Source organism: Anolis sagrei, chromosome 1 (genome assembly GCF_037176765.1).
Source record: "Anolis sagrei isolate rAnoSag1 chromosome 1, rAnoSag1.mat, whole genome shotgun sequence".
Classification (NCBI taxonomy): domain Eukaryota; kingdom Metazoa; phylum Chordata; class Lepidosauria; order Squamata; family Dactyloidae; genus Anolis; species Anolis sagrei.
In genome coordinates, this window is record NC_090021.1 from 61,202,284 (window position 1) to 61,226,074 (window position 23,791).

At 41.3% G+C, this 23,791-nt stretch overlaps 2 protein-coding genes across 2 annotated transcripts in view; both read right to left on the reverse strand.

Annotated features, from left to right (window-relative positions):
• Positions 1 to 3,122: 3,122 nt before the first annotated feature.
• ACTA1 (actin alpha 1, skeletal muscle) lies at positions 3,123 to 10,807 on the reverse strand. The gene is made up of 7 exons (XM_060753809.2): positions 10,709 to 10,807; positions 7,659 to 7,799; positions 6,624 to 6,948; positions 5,686 to 5,847; positions 4,973 to 5,164; positions 4,684 to 4,865; positions 3,123 to 3,569 (listed from the first exon to the last, which is right to left on the reverse strand). The coding sequence occupies exons 2-7, from the start codon at positions 7,785 to 7,787 to the stop codon at positions 3,426 to 3,428; spliced, it is 1,134 nt and encodes a 377-aa protein (XP_060609792.1). The 5' UTR covers positions 7,788 to 7,799; positions 10,709 to 10,807; the 3' UTR covers positions 3,123 to 3,425.
• Positions 10,808 to 21,365: 10,558 nt separating this feature from the next.
• The window catches only part of NUP133 (nucleoporin 133), a 40,985-nt gene continuing 38,559 nt past the window's right edge, over positions 21,366 to 23,791 (reverse strand). Inside the window, exons 25-26 of the mRNA XM_060753808.2 lie at positions 22,066 to 22,154; positions 21,366 to 21,573 (exon numbers count right to left, since the gene is read on the reverse strand). Coding sequence (XP_060609791.2) covers positions 21,437 to 21,573; positions 22,066 to 22,154 — 226 coding nt within the window. The 3' untranslated portion in view covers positions 21,366 to 21,436. The remainder of the gene's footprint in view (positions 21,574 to 22,065; positions 22,155 to 23,791) is intronic.

The window sequence follows — 23,791 nt, forward strand, 5'->3', positions numbered from 1 at the left end:
AGAAGTGATTCCTCTTTTAAAGAAAAGAAACACTATTTTTATAATGTTAGTCCTCTGTATTATGCTAGTACAACATAACACAGTTTCTAGTGTCTAGATCCAGGGAAGTCATGCTGCCTCTCTATTCTGCCTTGGTCAGGCCACACCTGGAATAAACACTTCAATTGCAGTTCCAATTCTGGGAACTGCAATTGAAGAGAAACGTTGACAAGCTGGAATGTGTCCAGAGGAGGGTGATTAAAATGATCGAAGGTCTGGAGAACAAACTCTATGAGGAGACGATTAAAGAGCTGGGCAGAAGAGAAAGCTGAGAGGAAACATGATGGCCATGTATAAATATGTAAGGGGAAGTCATAGAGAGGAAGGAGCAAGCTTGTTTTCTGCTGCTCTGGAGACTAGGACGTGGAACAATCACTTCAAACTACAGGAAAGGAGATTCCACCTGAACATGAGGAAGAACTTCCTGACTGTGAGAGCTATTCAGCAGTGTAATTCTCTGCCCTGGAGTGTGGTGGTGCTTTGAATGCAATTGTCCTGCTTCTTGGCAGAATGGGGTTGGACTATATGGCCCATGAGGTCTCTTCCAACTCTGTGATTCCATGATTTCGATCAGTGCTCTAATATCTTTGGGAATATATTATTAAGGGCAAAGAGTTTAAAACAAGCTGGGCTGGGCCAGATACAAGGCTACAAATATATTCTGATTGTAAGGCATAATTTTTAGAGGCAATAGCTGTACCCCCATGATAACATTTCTAACTAATACTGTAAAAGCCCCAGGATTTTTTTTTTCAGTTTGCCAAAGTTGGTTGGTTGTTATGTGTATTAAATAGATTTAACTACCAATTCTGCATATTCTATATTGCTTTCTGAAAACGCATAAAAGAACATATCATTAGGAAAAATTCCTGTAGAATAAGCTGTTGAAGTGAACAGGAATGGCAGAAGAGCATAGATCCTTCATGGATAAGTCTCTTCTCATTGAGATTAAAATGAATTAAATCAAGTCAGCAATAATATTTAATTGCTCCTTTGACATAGAACAGACATTAAGCTTTCTGAAAGTATCATGTTTCCAACTTTATGTCGCTGGGCATCTGTTATATGCAACCTTTCCGGTAAGGCATTTCAAAAAGCTGACTTGATTCATCTCTAAGCATGACAATCCTGGCTAGTTTCACTCTGTGCATCCTTGTGTTAGTCTCCTCTGGCCCAGAGCCCGTGTGCTGCACCTGCTCTCAGCTTCGTGTCTGACGCACTGAGGCTAAGCTGCCAAGATCCTGCCACCATGTGAAGACTGCCCAGTTGTACCGCAAAGGAGCTGAATGCAGGCTTTCAGCCGAGAGACAGCTAGTCTGGCTGTCATCACCTGGGCATGCTCTACCCTCCTCCCCAGCAGCCATAAGCCATGTTTTTACCTGCCTACTAGGTGCTAACACCAGGTACTCTTGGAAGACCATCAAAATTACTTTTGTGGACTGCAGCTTCCAGAATCCCCCACCAGCACAGCCAAAGGGATGTGGTTCTTACAGTCTAAAATGTAATCTTTCAAAGCTTTGACCCAAGGCTATCCAGTTACAGATTCATGTGTGGGGTTTGAGACTGGGTTAGACCAGTTACTATACAGTCGGAGTGGGCAGAGCAGGGCAGTTCCATCCTGATTGGAAGGATGATGGGGAATTCTTTTGGAGTATATGAATGAAAACAAACTTCTAGGATTTTTAATTGTATATCTTAGTATATCAGAGAATGGTCAATCTAGTGGTTTCCAGAGGGACTCAAAAGTCCCATAAACCTGGCCATTAACTATAGTGATTGGGGTTTAACGGAGTTGTAATCCAACTCATCGAGAGCTGAGTGGTAAGATGATCTCGAATAAATATACTCCCCTTAATATAGCCACGAGTGCGAATTCTTTTGTCCAGTCTTAACTGTCATACTTCACATTACTGTAGTTTGCTCAGTGTCCTTGAGATATGGAAAGTTTTCAATCAAAGCAAACCAGATTAGGCAACTTTAGACATCCACTGAATGAACTACTGTAAAACTGGAAAGTGAGGATTTCTCATGAAACTCCTTCGAAAGCATGGAGGAGGCAACAGATGGGGGCTGAGAATCTCCTTGCAAGTCAAGCATACTGTGCTAATCTGCCCTGACCTCTGGGGTATTTTAGGGCTTTGGCTCAGCTAGCTTTGACACTGAGTAACTGAAGCTGAGGGTGCACTAATATTTCAGGTCCAGTCCTTGGCACAACGATCACTAAAGGGTCTCACATAGCATAGCTTGGGTGAGCCTTTGCCGACGTGCTTCTATCAATCAGCATAGTTTGGTGGAAGTGTTGGCTTGATGCAGTGCAAGGCAGCTGTGGATATATTTACATTGGAATTTGGAATTCTTTAGGTAAATAACTTTTCTCTTGGCAAGGAGTTCTGCCCCTGAGTATTTATAACATGCACCTTTGTAGAATGTGATTACGAGGACACAAAGTGTGTTTCTTTCTTTGTATAACATGGCAGGCATAGACCCCAAAATTTCCTTGAATCTATGTGTGTTGGGGATTTTTGAAAAAAAATGTCCTTGTTGGGGATTTTTGAAAATGGAAGTCTTTGTATGGTACAACACTGGTAGGATATTAAGTAACACTAAATGGCTACCAGATCCCCCGGTGACATAGTGGGTTAAACTGCTAAGCTGCTAAACCCATTGACCGAAAAGCCACAGGTTCGAATCCGAGGAGCGGAGTGAGCTTCCGCTGTCAGCCCCAGCTTCTGCCAACCTAGCACTTCAAAAACATGCAAATGTGAGTAGATCAATGGGTACCACTCCGGTGGGAAGGCAATGGCGCTCCATGCATTCATGCCAGCCACATGAGCTAGGGAGTGTCTATGGACAACGCCAGCTCTTCGGCTTAGAAATGGAGATGAGCACCAACCCCCAGAGTCAGACACAACTGGACTTAATATCAGGGGAAACCTTTACCTTTACCTAAATAGCTACCATGTAGTAACACTGTTACAGCACCCATTCCCTCCTTCTCACTTAAAAGAAAAGCCAGAAGGAGTATTTAAAATATTACAACCCACCGCATTTGAGAGAGCAATAAATCACACCAAAGCCAGCTGTATTGGGGCATGACAGAATGACTGATGATTTAATGCTTCTTGAAGTTTTTTCTCTTTTTTTGGTTTCCTTCCACTGGGCATGGCTTGAAAAATAACAAAATGAGGTAAAATAAATTAATTTTATGTACATTTTACATACACTCAGTGTCACATGGCGTCTGCAGCAACGGTTACAAAGACATTGTTACAAAATAGAACGTTAACATGGCCACTGCAGGTGTTCAACATCCTGCAAATCACAATGTCGTCATCCTGAGAGTAGTTAGCAAGTAATAATAATGGTGATCCTTTCTGTAAACAGGTTTAGAAGCATTTACGGTGGACAATGGATGGGCCGGCTTCATCGTATTCTTGTTTTGTGATCCACATCTGCTGGAAGGTGGACAGGGAAGCCAAGATGGAGCCACCGATCCAGACGGAGTACTTACGCTCTGGTGGGGCAATGATCTGTTGGAAGGCAGAACGGAAAGGTTGAGTTGGAAAGCGGGCAGGCGGGAAGAGAGAATACAAAGACAATGCAGTTCCCCAGCAGGGATTCTGAACCTTTTAACTAAGGATTAAAGAACCAGAGCTGGAAAGCAATGACTCATACGTATCATACACTGCTATAAAAGATTAATCTTCTTTGCAGCAAAACTCAACAGGGAGGGGAAATACTACACTACTAGATGAACAATCTGATTGTTTTAAATAGGTATTTTAAGAGAATATATGAGGAATTTCCATATTTTAAGCTATTCTATTATCAATTCTAATATGGTTCTTAAAAATGAAAAAAGAAGTAAAATAAGTGACTTTTAATACAACAACTGATTATTTCTCCAATACCATAAACAGTAACAAAAGGGAATTACTTTTAAAAAGTAATTTTTGAGCTCTGGTCAGTAACTTTCTCATAACTGGGGAAGTAATTACTTGAATAAGTGTAAGAGGGCAATACACGAAAAGCGCCCAGGCACACTCATCCATCCATCTCCCTACAATAAAGCCCCCTACTCCATCCTTTATTATCATCACTGGTGGTTGCCACTGGTACTGTATTACAGTCCCATAGGAAATTGGGTGATATATGTTATTTTCCAAAAAGAGAGCATGTAAAATGAGCTGTCCCAGAGGGAAATTGTAAAACATAAGCAGGTGGCTTTGGTACTGGTTAATCATTCAAACTGAATTGTAGTAAATTCAAAAACTAAAGCAGGATAAATAGAAAACAATGGAGCCAGTCTAGAAACACTTAATTTAAATTTAGATCTCACAAAAAGGAATGGGATCGGCCAGAGTTAAGTCCAAGATTTTAGTGAGGCTTAGGTGTCAATGGTTCAGTGGTTTGAATTTGGGGAGCAGGGTGAGCTCCCATTGTTAGCCCCAGCTTCTGCTAACCTAGCAGTTTGTAATCATGCAAATGTGAGTAGATCAATAGGTTCTCTTGATCTCTTATTTTCAGTATCCAGAAATTCCTTGAAACATAAAGACTGGTTGCATGTTGTTGCCTTAGGTTTTAAGTCTTATTCCATAGGATGACTGATGCCATTTATCCAGTATATCATGGAATGAAACCCACCTTGATCTTCATTGTGCTGGGAGCCAGAGCAGTGATTTCCTTCTGCATGCGGTCAGCAATACCGGGATACATGGTGGTACCACCAGACATGACATTGTTGGCATACAGGTCCTTCCTGATGTCAATATCGCACTTCATGATGCTGTTGTAGGTTGTCTCATGAATACCAGCTGATTCCATACCTGGTGACATTAGAAAGATAAAACAATAAGAGCTGAATGAAACTACCTGCAACACATTTCTAGAGAATATAGAAAAGAGATCTCTGAGTGGGTGGAGAGGAACATACCAATGAAAGATGGCTGGAAGAGGGTTTCTGGGCAACGGAAACGTTCATTGCCAATGGTGATGACCTGCCCATCAGGCAATTCATAGCTCTTTTCCAAGGAGGAGGAGGAGGCAGCGGTAGCCATCTCATTCTCAAAGTCCAGAGCCACGTAGCACAACTTTTCCTTGATGTCACGGACAATCTCACGCTCAGCTGTCAGAGGGTAAAAGAAGAAGAATTTAGCAGTCTGCCAGAAGAGGAGCCATCATTCCCTGAGCGTCTAATCGGGAGTGAAAAGATAGATGGATACAAAATCCAAGGATTTGTGCCATTGGAGGGAGAATGAAGCCAAAAGAATGATATAGACTTTCTGCGAGTTTTAATTTTATGGTTCCATTGAATAGCTAGCCAGAAAGTGGCGATATATTCAGACTTGGAGGCTTGAGCTTCCAGGCTCATCTTGTGCTTGATAAGCAGAGCCAAATGACTGCCTTAAAATACTCTACAGACATACATTAAAGTCTAGGTTTCATTGTATTTTAGTGTTTAAATGCTTTAGGTTTTAAATTATCCACTTTGAGATCCTTTTAAGAGGAAACATGGCTAATAATAATAATGATAATAATAATATCTCAAATAAACAAATACCAATTACAGGGTAGGATGACCTGTCTAAATCAATGCAAGGGAGAGCAAGTCCGCCTGATAAAGGTGGAGGAGGCTGCATTAATTACCAGTGGTGACGAAAGAGTAGCCTCTCTCAGTCAGGATCTTCATCAGGTAGTCAGTGAGATCCCGACCGGCCAAGTCCAAGCGCATGATGGCATGTGGGAGAGCATAACCCTCATAGATGGGCACATTGTGGGTGACACCATCACCAGAGTCCAGCACAATACCTACAGAAGGGAAAATGAAATGGATGCAAAGGTTAATGACAAAAGCAATACACCTGCTTTCACCTCTGGTACTCTCAGATGGACGCAGAACACATACAGTAACAAGGAGATAATTGCTGATGTGTGAATGAGGTAAAATACAGAGAGTGCCAGGAGCCAACTTTTCTTTATAATAATAATAATAATAATAATAATAATAATATATTTATAATCCACCCTATCTCCCTGAGGGGACTGAGTGAGTGTTCCAGCTAATCATTAAATGTATATAAGCGTGTGGAGGGGTCCTTACAATGTACTAGAGATGGGTTTTTTTTCCATCTGTTTGGTGGGCTGTAATAGTCATTGGAGATGTGTAGGAGACATCGAAGCAGTCTGTATAAAGAATATGAACAATTCTTGAAGTAGTGGGCAAAGCTGTCAATGGTTACTATCAGAAACTCTAGAAAGTAACTGCCAGTTAATGTAGTTAATAGAAAGCTAAGTAAGCATGTGTGCTATGGCAGTTTTTTAGGTAGCTAATATCCTCATTGGTCTGAGTGTGTAGGTATGTGCCTTCAATTTGCCCATTGATGTATGGAGACACCATAAATTTCATAGAGTTTTCTTAGGACTAGGGAATATTCAGAGGTGATTTGTCATTTCCTTGGTGATTAGATGCCTCCTATTATGGTGGGACTGTGAGTGGCTCATTCTGTTTGGGAGTGATGGTAGGATGTGGGGCTCCCTTGACATTCATACTTTTTCCTCCTTCCCTTCCTGATAATGTCACTCACCGGTGGTACGGCCAGAGGCATAGAGGGACAGCACAGCCTGGATGGCCACATACATGGCAGGGACGTTGAAGGTCTCAAACATGATCTGGGTCATCTTTTCACGGTTGGCCTTGGGGTTGAGAGGGGCCTCAGTGAGCAGGGTGGGGTGCTCCTCAGGGGCCACACGGAGCTCATTGTAGAAGGTGTGGTGCCAGATCTTCTCCATGTCATCCCAGTTGGTGATGATGCCATGCTCAATGGGGTACTTCAGGGTCAGGATACCTCTTTTGCTCTGAGCTTCATCCCCTACGTAGGAGTCTTTTTGACCCATACCCACCATGACACCCTGGGAAGGAAGTAGGAAAAGGTTCAGCATTTCCCAAAGGGACGAAAAAGTGGCCAGTCTTACAGGAATGGCTACTATCTGCACTGAGCTGTCAGGCTATGCTTGTTATGACTCTGAGAACTTGCTTTCACTCTGAAGGAAACCACAAACAGCAGCTACACTGGACACATTTAGAAGGGCAGCTCACTAACCTCTCTACAGCTAACCTTTCTAGGGAAGGGTATTGCAGAACCTGGGAGCAGCTACAGAGAAGGTCTTCTACAATGTTCCCACCAAGAGTACTAACTCCTGGGTTACATTGTGACAGTCCATCTGTGGAACCTGATGGACCCATTTTTTAAATCCAAAACAATATAAATGCTTGAACTAGGATGGACTTTCCCTATTTCAAATGCTCTTGGCTCAAGGAATTTCACTTAACAAAAATCACAGCTCTGTTGAACAGGACCAGTTCAAGATATTTTATAACTAGAGGCAAAAGAAGAGAGACTATATCTCTGCCTCTGTGTGTGTGTTTCTTTTAAGTTTAGGATTCCAAAAGAAAAAAAGGGAAAGAAAGTAGAACGTGATCGCTGAGCTAACATATTCATGCCTTAATCCAAGCCAGAGTTCAGGCTCTCTGGGGAAACAAGAGCTCAAATGACATATGCTGCACCTGTCGGCCTGTCTACCACTGGAGAGGGGCACAGCTGGCAGAAGGGGCAAAATACCTGATGACGGGGGCGGCCAACAATGGAGGGGAATACAGCTCTGGGGGCATCGTCCCCGGCGAAGCCAGCCTTCACAAGGCCGGAGCCGTTGTCGCATACGAGCGCGGTGGTCTCATCCTCATCACACATGGTGTCGGCTTTCTGGAGAGGGAACAGAAGCAATAAGAAGAGTTCACAAGGGGCAACAGGCACCCAGCCATGGAAGTTTATGAGCCAGAGGCTACTGAGAGAATTTTAATCGACAGATGTCTAGCAGGCGTCTGCTATAGACAGAAAGGGCAGCCAAGGACAGAGTCACTGTGATTTGCCACTGCTTTCCCCTTTAACAGGCAAGGTAACCCCAGGGAATGCATTCCATGTGGGATGCCAAATAGATCTTCCTTTGCTTCACCTTTCACTTATTTATTTATTTGATTGATCATGAAACCTGGCAAACTCAAATATCACAAAACAGATGAATCCTCAGCTCAGCCAGATTAAAATACTTGGGCTTGAGTAGCTTAAACGTCTTTAACTCAGAATTAAGTCCAATTTACTTCAATAGGGATGACTTCCAAAGTCAATAGGCTTAAAGATGTACTTTTACAGTACAAGGCAATGCATGTCCACTCAGGACTGAGTTCAACAGGACTTATTTTTAAGCGAGCTTCAGATTTCACTTGAGTCGAAAGAGTGCTTGTGGGATCAGATTAAAATCCAACTTCCTTCTTAGACCGCTCATTTTACCTAAATTACTATATTATTTGGCCAACATGCAAATACTACATGTATATACCTGGAAGTATTTCCAAATAAGTTGCCAATACTTTCAATGATGACCCATTTTATTTCTAAAATGCTGTTTCCACAGCAATTACATGACCATGGGCAGAACCTGGAAAGTGTGTTACGACACACACTAGGTTCCAAAATACTGTTTATCTTTACTGAAAATACAATCTGCAAGTTAATCTATGGTTTCTTGCTTTTTAAGTACCATTGAAGATACATTTCCAAACAATGCTAACTAAGGGCCCTTCCACACAGCCATATAACCCAGAATATCAAGGCAGAAAATCCCACAATATCTGCATTGAACTGGATTATCTGAGTCCACACTGCCATATAGCCCAGTTCAGAACAGATACTGTGGGTCCTTTATGCAGCTGTGTGGATTGGGCCCAAGTTAGCTGAGTCCACACTGCCATATATTCCAGTTCAAAGCAGAAAATGTTGGGTTTTGTTCAGCTGTGTGGTAGGGGACCAAGTATGTCATAATTGTCTTGAGGAAAAGCGGATATCTCCCTCCTTAGGACAACTAATTGGCTGCTGAGGAGCTGCCAGGTGGGTAGGACCTTTCTTTGTGTGCAAAACTACCAAAGGCCTTGAAGAATCTGGGGAAAGGGAGCATGAGAAAGGGATTGGTCCAAATAAAACTCTTTCTAGCAGAAAATAAGAATCCAATTCATTTTGTTTGTAGCTTAACACCCAGTCAAATATATATATATATCAAAAAAACACTGGAAGATCATCGGTCACCCCATATCTATGTTTGCAAAATATTTAATAACTTTATAATTCAATTGTAAACATCAATGGATCCAAAGGCTCTTCCACACAGTGATATGACCCAGGATATCAAGGCAGAAAATCCCATAATATGTGTTTTGAACTGGGATATCTGAGTCTACACTGCCATATATTCCAGTTCAAAGCAGAAAATGTGAGATTTTATTTTGCTGTATGGAAGGGGCCGAAAATGTCTCAAATTATTAGATGATTTGTTAATTCCTAGCATTTACAATTTGCTTACAGTCAAATCTAACCCTCCCTCCTCTCTCCAGTCTAAGAGACTAGCAAGGCTTGGCCCAAAGTCACCCAAATCATATGGCAAGCGCAAGGCATTTCCAAAGCCAGGGTGGGGAGACCCATTGGCCTTCTAAATGGTACCAGACTGCAGGTCCCAGCATTAAACTCCCATTAGTTTTGCAGGGAATGTCAGTTGGGATGTGGGAGCCCAGCCACACCTGGAGGTCTCAGGGCACCTTTTCCTCAAATCCTGGACTTGGAACCCCTTCTGACTAAGTTTTGAATGACCAAATGTGAGAAATACTCATTCAGTCATTCGATATTCATTCAGTCATTTGAATGACTGAATGTGAGAAAGACTCCTTTCAAAGAGTATATAAATATGGAAAAACTATTTTAGTATTTCTTTGACTGCAGGCTTTGAATTGCATAATTTTTAAATCATAGAATCATAGAGTTGGAAGAGACCTTGTGTGCCAACCAGTCCAACCCCCTGCCAAGAAGCAGGAAAATCACATTCAAAGCAACCTGGACAGATGGCCATCCAGCCTCTGCTTAAAAGCCTCCAAAGAAGGAGCCTCCACCACACTCTGAGGCAGAGAGTTCCACTGATGAATGTGGTGAGCTCCTTTGGGCCTCAATCAAGAGAAGGAAAAACAAGAGTATAAACAAATAGAATATTAATAATAATTTGAAAAACTGCTTCCCCACTTTGAAAAAATTACCCCTTCGAAAAATAGTTGGTAGAAGTTCTGTAATACATTTAATGTAAGTGTGTCTTAGGTGAGATTGTTTTAGATTTAGTTTTGTTTGATGTAATAAGGTTTAGTAGTAAATAATATTGGGGGGGGGGGAGAGATTGAATTGTCTTTGTGTTTGTCTATTTGTTTTCTTTATCTTTGAATAAATTAAAACAAAACAAAACTGTGCAGCTCCACTAGAGAGATGGGCCGGGCAAGCTGACTGTCGCTTCCCACTGGAAAGAGGCTGGGCTGTTCCCGCCTTTGGGGATGGGTTGCTGGTTGGTTGGTCCCAAACTTCGGTCCTCTAGCCGTTTTGGACTACAACTCCCAGAATTCCAAGCTGTTGCTTCAGTCGAGTGCGGCTCCTGGGAGCAGAAGTCCAGAACACCTGGAGGGCCAGAGCCAGAACCAGAGCGCTCTCCCCTCTGGGCAGCCTTGGTCTGGCCCTCTCGGCCCGGCTTGCTGTCCTCCCCTGCGGCGCCGGAAGGTTCCATCCCTCTAGGCAGGGGAGTCACTCACCTTTTAGGTTCCTGCTCCGGCTTCTGCTGCTGCTGCTTCTTCTCCCGGCGAGCTCGGCTGCACGGTGGGCTTCCCTGGCGGGCCGGCGGGTTTTATATAGGCTCTTCCCGGAGGGCCCCGTCCTCCCGGCCGGCGACCCACAGGAATGTCTCCATATTTGGGTGTGGGGCACCGCGGCCCGGCCGGAGCCCCCAAGGCCAAAGAAGGAGCGCCTGGCCGGAGCCCAGGTAACGCGGGCCCGGCCGTATAAGGCGCGTCTGCCGAGGGAGACCGCCCACGACCCGCCGCGCCAGGCCCCGAAAGGAGAGCCCAGGGAAAAGGAAGAAGGAAGAGCGAAGGAAGGAAGGAAGGCGGCCTTCTTTCCCTCCCTCCCTCGGGCTTCAGCCTCACCTGGGCGCCCCAAAGGGGAAGCCCACCTTCTCAGGTGAGTGCCTTTGCCACCTGAGGGAGATGCAAAGGGGAAGCAAGGCTGGTGAGGTCCCTGCCAGAGCTGCTTTATTTAGGGATGTATAGTTTACCAAAGGAGAAGATCCAACCAGTCCATACTTCAGGAAATAAAGCCCTGCTCATTGGAGGGAAGGATAGTAGAGGCCAAGATGAAGTACTTTGGCCACATCATAAGAAGAGAGGAAAGCTTAGAGAAGACAATGATGCTGGGGAAAATGGAAGGAAAAAGGAAGAGGGGCCGACCAAGGGCAAGATGGATGGATGGGATCCTTGAAGTGACTGAATTGACCTTGAAGGAGCTGGGGGTGGTGATGGCCGACAGGGAGGTCTGGCGTGGGTTGGTCCATGAGGTCACGAAGTTGGAAACGACTGAACGAATGAACAACAACACAAAGTTCACCTACATCCAGCAAGCGCTGTGGATTCAAACAGTGATAGATTTGGACCAGACTTGACATAAATACTCAATATGCCCAGTATGAACACTGGTGGAGTTTGGGGAAAATAGACCTTGACATTTGGGAGTTTTAGTTGCTGGGATATATAGTTTACTTACTTCAAAGAGCATTATGAATCCTACAAACAATAGAATTGGGGCAAACTTCCCACAGAGAACCCCCATCACCAACAGAAAATACTGTGCTTTCTGATGGTCTTTGGCGAGCCCTCAGACACGCCCCTCACGGCCCTCCAGGGATCCCGATCACCAGGTCTAGGTGGTGTTCAGAGGCTTTGCACTGTTACTAAATTTGGGGTTGGGAGTCACAGTTTAGGGTACCCTTTCCACCCACGTTTGTTGCAATGGATTGGACATTCTGTTCACCTCCAGGGAGAATTTATTTAGTATTTATTTACTGACTGTATTTATATGCTGCTTTTCTCACCCCAGGGGGGACTCAAAGTGGTTTACAACAAATAATGGCAAAATTCAATGCCATACATACATAAAAACCAAATCATAAATCTAAACTAAATGTATGGCTATGCATTTTCAATACAACAATTAACCATATGATAAAAAAAACATGTAGATACAGAGACATGAAAATTAAAACCACCTAATAAAAACATTAAAATCACATCCACAATCGTAATCCGGGGTCATTCCAAAGGTCTTTGCACATAATTCATTTTTGCACTATAGTTAATTTTTGCACTATAGTTTTTGCACTATAGTTAATCTCCAAAGGCTTGACCCCAGAGTCAGGTTTCCACTTTCCTTCTGAAGGCCAGGAGGGAGGTAGCTGCTCTAATTTCACTAGGGAGGGAGTTCCACAGCTGAGGGGCCATCACTGAGAAGGCCCTCCTGTCTCTTGTTCCCACCAGATGCACCTGTGAAAGAGGTGGGACCGAGAGCAAGGCCTCCCCAGACAATCTTAATCTTCGAGATCTGATGTGGACTAACCAATGCAATTTTCTGAATCAGTATCCCAAATAATCAAATCTAAAGTTGACCAAAAACTGATTGGTAACACTTTTGGTATTAATGCTGGAGAGTTGCCCCTGGTCAAAAAAGGTTGGCAACCACTGTACTGTATGATCTGAGGAAGTATTAAACGCAACAACCCACCTGCAATTGTATCCTAAGGGAGATTTTTAATTTTTAAAAAACAAAGCACAACCACCTTTACATCTATCACATGCAATGATGTAGCTCTCCGGTTGTTGGACTGCAATGACCATTAATCCCAACCAGTATTGCCTGGTGTGAGGATTGTTGGGAAATGTAGTTCATCACCAGAAGGCTGTATGAGTTCTACCCCCTTGCATATTACCATTGGCATTTGCCTCCAAGATGAACCTATTATAAGGTTTTCTGGAGTTGTATGTGAATCATCCAAGTTTATCCAGTGGGTTTCAAGAGAGGGGAATCATCATTCAATATTCAAACCACACTGAGGGCCCTTCCATACTGTCCTTTATCCCAGGATCTGATCCCAGATTATCTACGGTAAACTGGAATATACGAGTCCCCACTGCATGATAACTTGGGATAAACAGATAATCTTGGGATAAAGGGGCGGTGTGCAAGGACCCTAATGACTCTTCCACACAGCTGAATAAAATCCCACATTATCTGCTTTGAACTGGAAATTTAAACAGTGTAGACTCAGACTGATGTTGTGGGAGTTTCTGCCTTGATATTCTGCGTTATATGGCTGTGTGGAAAGGCCCTCTCATTACATATACATTAATATTTTTGTTAGTCCCCATTTTCCTGCCAGGGCTCACTGGGAAGTCAGGGAGCCCTCCCAAGGCTGCCTTAGGGCACCATTTCATTGCACTGCAGGGGCATCATCTGTGCGCCTCCAAGGGGAAACAAAAGTTTGTGGGTTACACTCTCGGTTCAATGCCTATATAACTTGAGGAAGATTTGAAAACAACAATCCACCCATCTTTCAATGTACCACAAACAGCAGGTGGAAATAATGTGGTTTTCCACATACTAGACTACAGTGCCCATGTGCCCAACCAGGAGCCCCCGGTGGCGCAGTGGGTTAAAGCCCTGTGCCAGTTGGACTGAAGACCGACAGCTCCAGCTCCTCATGCGGGGACATGAGAGAAACCTCCCACAAGGATGATAAAACATCAAAATCATCTGGGCGTCCCCTGGGCAACGTCCTTGCAGACGGCCAATTCTCTCACAACAGGATGCTCCTGAATGACAAAAAATAAAATAAAAATGTGCCCAACCAGCATAGCCTGGTGTGAGGTTTGTTGGGATTTGTTCAGCATCTGGAAGGGTGTATAAGCCCCACACCTTTACTACTACTCTTTATTATTATCATTATTATTGCTGTTTTTATTATTGCTGTGTGCCTTCAGGGCAACCCTAAGATGAACCTTTTGCAGGGTTTCCTCAGGCTGACAGTGTGTGACTCACCCAAGGTCAACCAGTGTGCTTCATCTGGTCAAGAGGGGAATCACATCCTCCGGAGTCATAGTCCAGAACTCAATCCATACTGATTCTCTCCTTACATATACAACAATATTTTAGTTACCCCTTTCCTTGCCTCAAAGCAAATCTTGTGAAGTTCAGTGGGGTGCCTTCTTAAGTGAATGCGTCTACTACTGCAACTTAAGAAAGTTGTTAAAAAAAAACAACGTATCCATCTTTAAATCTCCCACATGCAACCATGCAGGTCTGCAGTTGTTAGACTATGATATCTAGGAGCCCAGACAAAAAAAGTGCAATGTGAGAGTAATAATAATTTTATTTTTATATCCCACCACCATCTCCCTGAAGTGACTTAGGGCGGCTTACACAAGGCACAAAGTGCCTAAAACAAGACATGATATAAAACACAATATAAAATACAATTGAATAAAACATATAAGCATGTAACAGAAGCATAAAACTTAGAATAAAAAGGCACACATCCATCAGTGGTGATAGCTAATGTAAACATGGCCAAGCTGTAAACAATAGGGCCAGGGAATGGGAAAAATACAGAGCTGTAACCATGGGACGAGGGCATGAGATAAAGTGCAAGGCTGCATAATAAATTAATAAATCAACTAGGTATTGGTGTTCTCAAAGGCTTTTTTGAATAGCCAGGTCTTCAGATCCTGGGAGTTGTAGTTCAACATCTGAAGGAAGGTACGGGTCCACCACTTCCATGTTGTTTCTGTTTGCCTCCAAGGCAACTCTAAAGTAAATCTTATCATGAGGTTTCTGCAAGTGTGCAATTCACCCCAGGAAAACCAATAGGTTTCAGTTGGTCAGTAGAGCTGAACCTTGATTGCTAATGTCGTAGTCCAACACACTAATACTACACCATACTGGCTTGCCCAGTACATACTGGCTTGCCCAGTACAGGAGCAGAATTCAAAACGATCTTGATAGATTAGAGAGATGGGCCAAAACTAACAAAATGAAGTTCAACAGTGACAAATGCAAGATACTCCACTTTGGCAGAAAAAAATGAAATGCAAAGATACAGAATGGATGACGCCTGGCTCGAGAGCAGTACGTGTGAAAAGTCCTCGTGGACAACAAGTTAAACATGAGCCAACAATGTGATGTGGCGGCAAAAAAAGCCAATGGGATTTTGGCCTGCATCAATAGGAGTATAGTGTCTAGATCTAGGGAAGTAATACTACCCCTCTATTCTGCTTTGGTTAGACCACATCTGGAATATTGTGTCCAATTCTGGGCACCACAATTCAAGAGAGATATTGACAAGCTGGAATGTGTCCAGAGGAGGGCGACTAAAATGATCAAGGGTCTGGAGAACAAGCCCTATGAGGAGCGGCTTAGGGAACTGGGCATGTTTAGCCTGAAGAAGAGAAGACTGAGAGGAGATATGATAGCCATGTATAAATATGTGAGAGGAAGCCACAGGGAGGAGGGAGCAAGCTTGTTTTCTGCTTCCTTGGAGACTAGGACGCGGAACAATGGCTTCAAACTACAAGAGAGGAGATTCCATCTGAACATTAGGAAGAACTTCCTGACTGTGAGAGCCGTTCAGCAGTGGAACTCTCTGCCCCGGAGTGTGGTGGAGGCTCCTTTGGAAGCTTTTAAGCAGAGGCTGGATGGCAATTTGTCAGGGGTGATTTGAATGCAATATTCCTGCTTCTTGGCAGGGGGTTGGACTGGATGGCCCATGAGGTCTCTTCCAACTCTTTGATTCTATGATTCTATGATATACATTAGTATTTGTTTGTTTGTTTCAATCATACTAATTATACTGCATGACAAAGGATCAGTTAATCCTATCTAGGGTTCATGTTTTCAATTTTAATCCATGAACTCATCAGTCGCTGAAGTCAGTTGAGCTTGTTTAAAGTCAATAAATGTAGTCGACATTGCATTAGAGTACATATATCAAATCAAGCTTCGTTGAGTCTGTTCCAGCAACTCCAGAACAAGCAACATGTTTAGTTCCAGAAGCGGGTACAAAACATTTCTTCATCTAGGTTTGAAGATACAGTGTAAAAGGAGAAGCCTTAACTAAGATTGAAGTGATTTGCTTCCCCTTGTTTAGTAATGGAGACTTTAACAGGATGGCCATTAATCATACTGATGACAAGGATGGCTCAAGATGGCTAGAAATTGTCAGAGACTGATGTAGTTGGATTGTGTTCCTAATAGCTGAATGCCTCCAGGCAAGCATGAGAGATTTTAAATTTCGCAAGTTGATTTTTAAAGAATTTAAGGGATTTTAAAGTCTGTTATTTTTGCTATGAAAAGTGTCTGCCCTCATCAATCATGGCTGAACTGGAATTACTAACCGTGACCTGTTCCTCCCGCCCTCCACACCAGTTATGAAAATATTTGCCTGTTAAAGGGGCCATCAGGTAGGCTGGAGCCTGGCGAGCTTTACTAATGAATATTCATATCATCATGAAGGTTGTTGAAGGGCTTGCAAAAGACAGAATAGCAAATCAGGGCTGACTTCACAGGAATGTGGTTTGGTGGTGGGCGGGAACTGCTCGCTACTAGAAAGGTACTTTTGAAGTACAATTTAAAATGCTGTGCAAAATCAGTTTTATATATAGATGATGATAAATATCTAAGGGGCTGGCTGGCTGCCAGACTGCACTGAAGAGTTATCTACACCATGGGACTGCCATACTTTCATGCTATTTATACCGCTTGGGTACGCCGACTTTAAAAAAAAACGTGCTAAAGAGATTCACATCTAGTTATGGGCATGGAGGAGGTTAATGGCAGTTTTGGGATGAGGGGGAGCATTGGTCTCTCATAGGATAGGCAGAGACAGCAGCTCCTTTTGGAGAGGGAAGATCCAACTGAATTGATACCTTAGGAGGAGAGCACCAATGCGCTGCCAAAAAGGAGAGGAAGTAACAGCTACGTTTGCAGCCTTTCCAGTAGGTATGGATTATTTTCAATATGGGCAGGGCCGAGCAAAATAGAGACTGCAAACCTGTTTATGCAAATATAAATTAATCCACTTCCTCTCACCCTACAGTAAATAATGAAAACTACTGAACCCCAACTTCTCCTCTCAGCTGCTTTGCACCCTTTACAGCTCTTTGATATTTTGGCAAACCTAGTCCATGAACATTTTCTTACCCAGTCATACAATGATTAGAGAAGGGTTTAAAAAGTAATCATACCACAGGAAACAAGTATAAAGTGTTAGGTCCACTAGTATGTTTTCATTTCAGATTAAACTACTCCACAGAAAGAGTGATAAAGAGTAAGTGTAATATTGACCTTCCATTTAACTATGATCTTCTGCTGAAATACTGCTGAGTTGAATTAACATGTATTTATTTATTTATCTGGCATATTTATATTCCGTCTTTCTCACTCCAAAGGGGACTCAGAACGGCTCACATAAAGGTACAATTCAGTGCCTTACAATATATTTTCAGCAGACAAAACATATACATCTGCTATAAAAATAACCCCTTAAAATTCAACACTAAAATTATTAAAATCACATAATCCAATATCCAAATCCAATGCTGTTCCTGTTGCACCATTTCACATTTTTACTTATTGCACTAGTAGCTGTGGCACAGCTAGTTAGTAGCCAGGTGCATTAAATCACTACTGACCAGGCGGTAATAAGTTCGAGGCCAGTCCGGGTTGGAGTAAGCTCCCGACCATTAATAGTCTAGCTTGCTGTTGACTTATGCAGCCTGAACGACAGTTGCATCTGTCAAGTAGGAAATTTAGCTACCGCTTTATGTAGGGAGGCTACTTTAACTAATTTATAACACCATAAAACCTTCCAGCAGCGTGCAGAAGGATGAGGAAGTACTCCATCAAAGGACCCGATATCACAAGTGGACGGAAAGCAGAAGCTCCCCCTGTGGCTGGAACCAAGCATACTCTCATGAAGCCAGAAAAAGCTGAAATGTCTGTCTGTCTATATATGTTGTATGTCTAAATGGCATTGAATGTTTGCCATGTATATGTGCATTGTAATCCACCCTGAGTCCCCTGTGGAGTGAGAAAGGCAGAATATAAGTACTGTAAATGAATAAATAAATCAAAAGCTTGATCCCACATCGATGTTTTCAGTTTTTCCTGAAGGTCAGGAATTAGGGAGCTGATCTTAGATTGTTAGGGAGTTCCACGACTGAGGGGCCATCACTGAGAATGTCTTGTCTCTTGTCCCATCAGCTGCACTTGCGATGGAGGTGGGACCGAGAACAGGTCCTCACCAGAAGATCTTAATCTCCTAGAATTTGTAGAGAGAGATACGTTTGGATAGGTAAGATGGGCCGGAACCTGAAAAAGAACTTTCGACTTCTGGATCTTATCTTGGCTTGAGGTTATGGATTGCTTCTCTGCAGATTCCAGGCTTCTATCTTCCTTTCTGAAGACATTGCCTGGGAAACACCCTGAACTGTTAAATTATCATTTCATAGGACTTGCAAATGTGCATAGAATCACCGATCACTACATTTCCTTATATTTCCTACATAAGTAATGCAGAAATCATATTTATAGCCTGTAGGATTTTATAAAGTCACACAGTCTTCATAAGCCATAGCACCTGCAATTCCCCTTTCCTTTAATAAATATCTAAGGCAACATTGATATAAATGATATTGTAAAAAACACTTCACTATATACATTTTTGAAGTCACTCTAAACCAGGGGTTAGTTTTCCTCTAAACATTCCCGAAGACTATGATGCAGGAAGACAGGCGTGAAGGACTAAACCAATATTTTGCTAGTACTCAGCCACAACAGAGACAAGTCAGGTCAAATTCCAGCAATGAGAGATGAGCAAGAGCAAAGCCGATCTCCATAGGAGAAATTGCTGTAGTTTCTCAAGTCTGTCTTGATATTTGTAACAACTTTACACCCCTGCCTATTTCAATCATGTTATGGTTTCAGAAGGATTGCTTGGAAGCTGCAACATTCTTTTTTGGAAAACAAATGGATATATTTCATCATTGCATCAGCTAAAAACAACATTTTTAAGCAGCAGGTTTTAGCTCTTTGCAAAATGCTGTAGAAGTACACTTTGGTTCTGGCAGAAGTCATTGGCCTATTTCTTGTTGCATATATTCCCCATTTTGTACATTTTGCCCATGTTGCACATACTGGCCATCTTTTATGAAAATAGTTATGGCTGGCATTTGGACAATGCATTCTCACTCACCTCGTTCTCGCCCAAAGGAAAACTCATTGGATGTAGAGAAAACAAATAGCAGTAATACTTTTAAATGTTAAATACAGTAAAGTTCCATATATAGTTGTGAGTTAAAATGGAGTTTTTCAGCCCTTTTTTAGGGCTGAAAAAGCCCCCTTCGGCTTATATTTCGAGTGAGGGTCCTGGTCGGCTTATTTTTGGATCAGCTCATACTCAAGTACATAGGTAATCAGAGTTGGACAGTTTTATCTTAAATTAAGTTTTATATTCAAATATTCAAAAACATTTAACATACTGATGCCTCAATTAATGTAATTTTATTGGTATCTATTTTTATTTTTTAAATTTACCAGCAGCTGCTGCATGTCCCACCCTCGGCTTATTATACTCAAGTCAATAAGTTTTCCTAGGTTTTTTTTTTTGTAAAATTAGGTGCCTCAGCTTATATTCGGGTTGGCCTATACTCGAGAGTATATGGTAAATCTGACAAGATTTTAGATCGGAGAAGACCAGCACCTCCAGTCCATAATATTGGATGCAGTTATATGGCAGGAGGCTGGACTAGATGGCCCTTGTGGTCTCTTCCAACTCTGATTCTACAAAACCTTACACGGTTCCAGCCCAGTTTACCTGTCCGAACGCATCTCCTCCTATAAACCATCAAGGATGTTAAGATCTTCCGGAGGCCCTGCTCTCGGTCCCACCACCTTTGCAGGCGCATTTGGTGGAGATGAGAGACAGGGCCTTCTCTGTGGTGCCCCCCCCCCCCCCGGCTATGGAACTCTCTCCCCGGTGAGATTAGGTCTGCCCCATCCCTCCTGTCCTTCAGGAAGCAGCTAAAATCCTGGCTGTTGAATCAGGCATTCGCAGATTGATGGATGATCCGGTAGTAATGGATAACAACAATTTAATTGAGTTTGTTGATGAGTTGGATGATGTTTTTAACTTGATGAACTGTTTTATATGCATTTTAGAACGTATTTGATATGTATGTTGTTTTTATGATGTAATTTATTGTATTGTATAGTATTGAATTTTTGCTGTTAGCCGTTCTGAGTCCCTTCAAGGAGGTAGAGAAGAACGGGATAAAGGTTTTAAATAAATATAAATAATAAATATGATTCTATAAAAGGCAGATAATACTTCAAAATGGAAGCTGATATCATGCATTTCTTCTTCCCTTTAAAAAGTTCATCAGTTGTAAAAAAATATGTACTATTTTATTGATCCCAAGATACTTGCTGTTTTTATCGAGTCAGAGCTATCTAATATTTTGAACTTATGTTTGATACCCCTTAATTAAAATCTATTTCCAGAGAGGCATATATGCTTTTTTTCAATGTTGGCGTGACCATTTCCCGATAAGTCTATTCTTCCGAAGAGATTCAGCTCTTCCACTCTTAGAGCCATATTAGCATAGCAAGAAGGGAAGCTATGGAATGGTAGCTGTGCTTTTAAAACTAGAAACTGGATTCTCTTCAACTGATTTAACTTATGACCTTCTCAGCTGTTGGATCAAGTTCTTCTATTAGGCATCCAGCCAAGAATAAAAGCAAAATGTTAAGGTGATGCAAACTGCTTTGCAGTCCATTTGTGCAGCCTGTAGGAAAGTGTCGCCTACAACGTGTCAGATTAAATCAACTAATTCTTAAAGAATATGAAATTAAAATGATATGGATTGTACGGCAAGTCATTAACCAGAACCGACTTGATCTCAAATGGAGAAAAGGAGAAGAGATTCTTCCAGGAAAGACTTTCCAAGGAGAACTGCTTTCTAGATCTCACATCATTACTTAGGTTATAGTAAACCATATTTTCAGTATGTGGTGAGAACTTAAATGTCTATTTATATATACTCATTTTTTATATGTATTGTGTTTGTAACATGGATATATTATTTAAGGTAGGATGCAAAATTGCATGACTGATTGTAATTAATTTAGATTTGGAAGAGGTAGATATCAGAAGCAGGATTGTGAATGTCAGGAAAGGCAATATATTTTAAAATTCACTTGTATAAAACAGTTTTCACAAGCCTTAGAATGTTTTGTTGGTGAAATAGGCATGCCATTTAGCGTTGTGTAGACATACATTCACCCAGTTCATTATCATTGAGACAAATAGGGTTTAGAGTAAATATTTTATTGCAAAACACAATGTAAAAAATGAAAATGGTTTAAATTTACATTCAGAATTCTCATGCCTCCCTGTAGACATAAAGCTCATAGTTTGCTTTTAGTACAAATTCAAAATAAGTATTGGATTTTAAATGTTCAAGTTCATCTGCTTCCAGCAAGTCTTTCACATCAGGCAAATATTCACTGAGCTGGACACCTAACAGCAAATAGAAAGAAAGTTGTATTAGCTATGTTACTTTTTTGTGATTATGGAAATGCTATCTACATTGCAGAATAATTTGTTATGAGTTCTGCTACAATATATATCAAATATGAGTAAGTTACCTTATCTTGCACAAAAGAAGAAAGCAGAATTGGCTTTTAAATTGGTTTTAATATATATGTTGTGTTAATAGTTTATGCTTATTTTTAAGTTTCACGTTGTATGTCTCTTGTATTATTTGCATATATGGAAACCGCTCTGAGTCCCTTAGGGGAGATAGGGCGGTATATAAATAAAATTTTATTATTTTTTCATTATTTACAAACCACATTTGCCAATTTCTTTAATATCTCTAGCCTTTCTTAAATTTTGTCAGCTATATTTAAATCTTGCTAGTCATTTTGTTGTTGCTCTGACAACAGAAATACTGCTTAAAAGCACTATGAGCAATGTATTTCTCAACATAATTCATAGAACAACATATACCTTCTTTTAAGAGCTTTTGTAGTATTTTCACAAATATGCTGTCTTTAGATGCTTCAATTGGGTCATCTTTACCTTCTGAACTTGACCACCTGTAATCCAAAAGTAAAGAATCAAGTTGAATATGACATTTTAAATGAGAATTCCCATTGCACTTTTATGTTTTGCCAGATTTATTTAATTGTATTGTAACCTTTTCTACTAAATCTTTAATGTTCCCTAAATTCTGCTTCAGAAATATGGAGATTTGGAGGGAGGCAGAGACTGCAACAAGCAGAATAAGGAAGGAATTTGCTTTCATAATATTTGAAGCTCACTGGAAGTTTAATTACAACTTATATAATGCACTCCAGAAGTCTGCAGGACATATACATGGAGGTGCTAGTACCAGGCAGGAATTTTTGGAGTAGCTGCATTACACTTGCAACTTGTAAAGTGACAATGGATGAACTATCTAATTTGCAGATTTAGTTAATTCTCAGGCAAAACTGACAAACTGTCTTTGTTGCAGGATGTGAACCCAAGAGAACTCAAATCATATTCTGAATTCCAGTTCAGATTAAATCTGGTATTCAGAAGCATTAAAAAAATTAAATCTCTTTACAAAAATGGTAATGCTAGGAAGAGGTTCACTTGTTACGAATTCTTTATTATAAGAATTGACTGTATATCCAACGTTGTACTGTGGGTTGAATTAAATTACTGAGTATGCATGGGAAAATGACTACTTGGTTCCATAAATTTCTTTCTACTAATTCTCTTTTTAAAAGTGTAGAAGTGAGCAAAATGAATGAGAAACCAAATCCATTTCCACTTTAGGAAGTTATGAAGTGGTGTTCCTCATGAGCCTTGGGATACTACTTAAGAACCCATTTACCTTATATAGATATGAAGCAGTGAAGTTTGTACATATAGGGCAGGTATTTCAAAGTGTCGCTAACGAAGAGACCAACAGATGCCTTGACGTTCAGAAGGGCATTTACTTATGAATAGATCATCTAAATAGTCATCTAAACTCCATTGGTTGGGCAAACACCATAAATGCTGAACATTCTTTTGAAATGTTCAACAAATGTTTGACCTATCTATTTCAATATCAAGCATCAGCAAACTATTTAAATTATATTTGACTTTTAATTTACCATAATGCAATACTACTTATGAATTTGTGTTAAAATGTTCAACACAAATCATCATTGCTATTGCCTTGTGGTATCTTCCTGATGCATTGCATTGCATTGCCCCAGCCAGAATGAATGTGACAATAATTGTTCTGGGAACTGGTATTCTATAGTATATCTGGAAATTGTTAAATTAGGGAAGAATGTATTAGTATTACACTGTTTTAGTATAAGTTTGGAAACAAAGTAACTCTGCAGTCTGATACAAGCTTATGCAGAAACAGACTCAAAACACCAGAGACTGAATTCCTTCAGTAAATTTGCAGATATTGGATTGGACTATATTTCTAGATTTCTATCTTATTTTAGCATTTGAAATATGTGTAGTTCACACTTTTATTCAACATTTTGAAGTACACTGTAGTTAAATCATACGTGGGTTTAATAATTCAACAAATTAAGCCATCTTGAAACCCAGTGTTGAGTAATTTTGTTTTCTGTTTCTCTGCTTCTTCAGAGCTTTAGCAGGGGAATGGGCAACTCTGGCAGGTAAAGGGCCCAGTTCTCTGCCCTTGGGACTAGGCTATCCAGGGTGTACGGACTGCCAA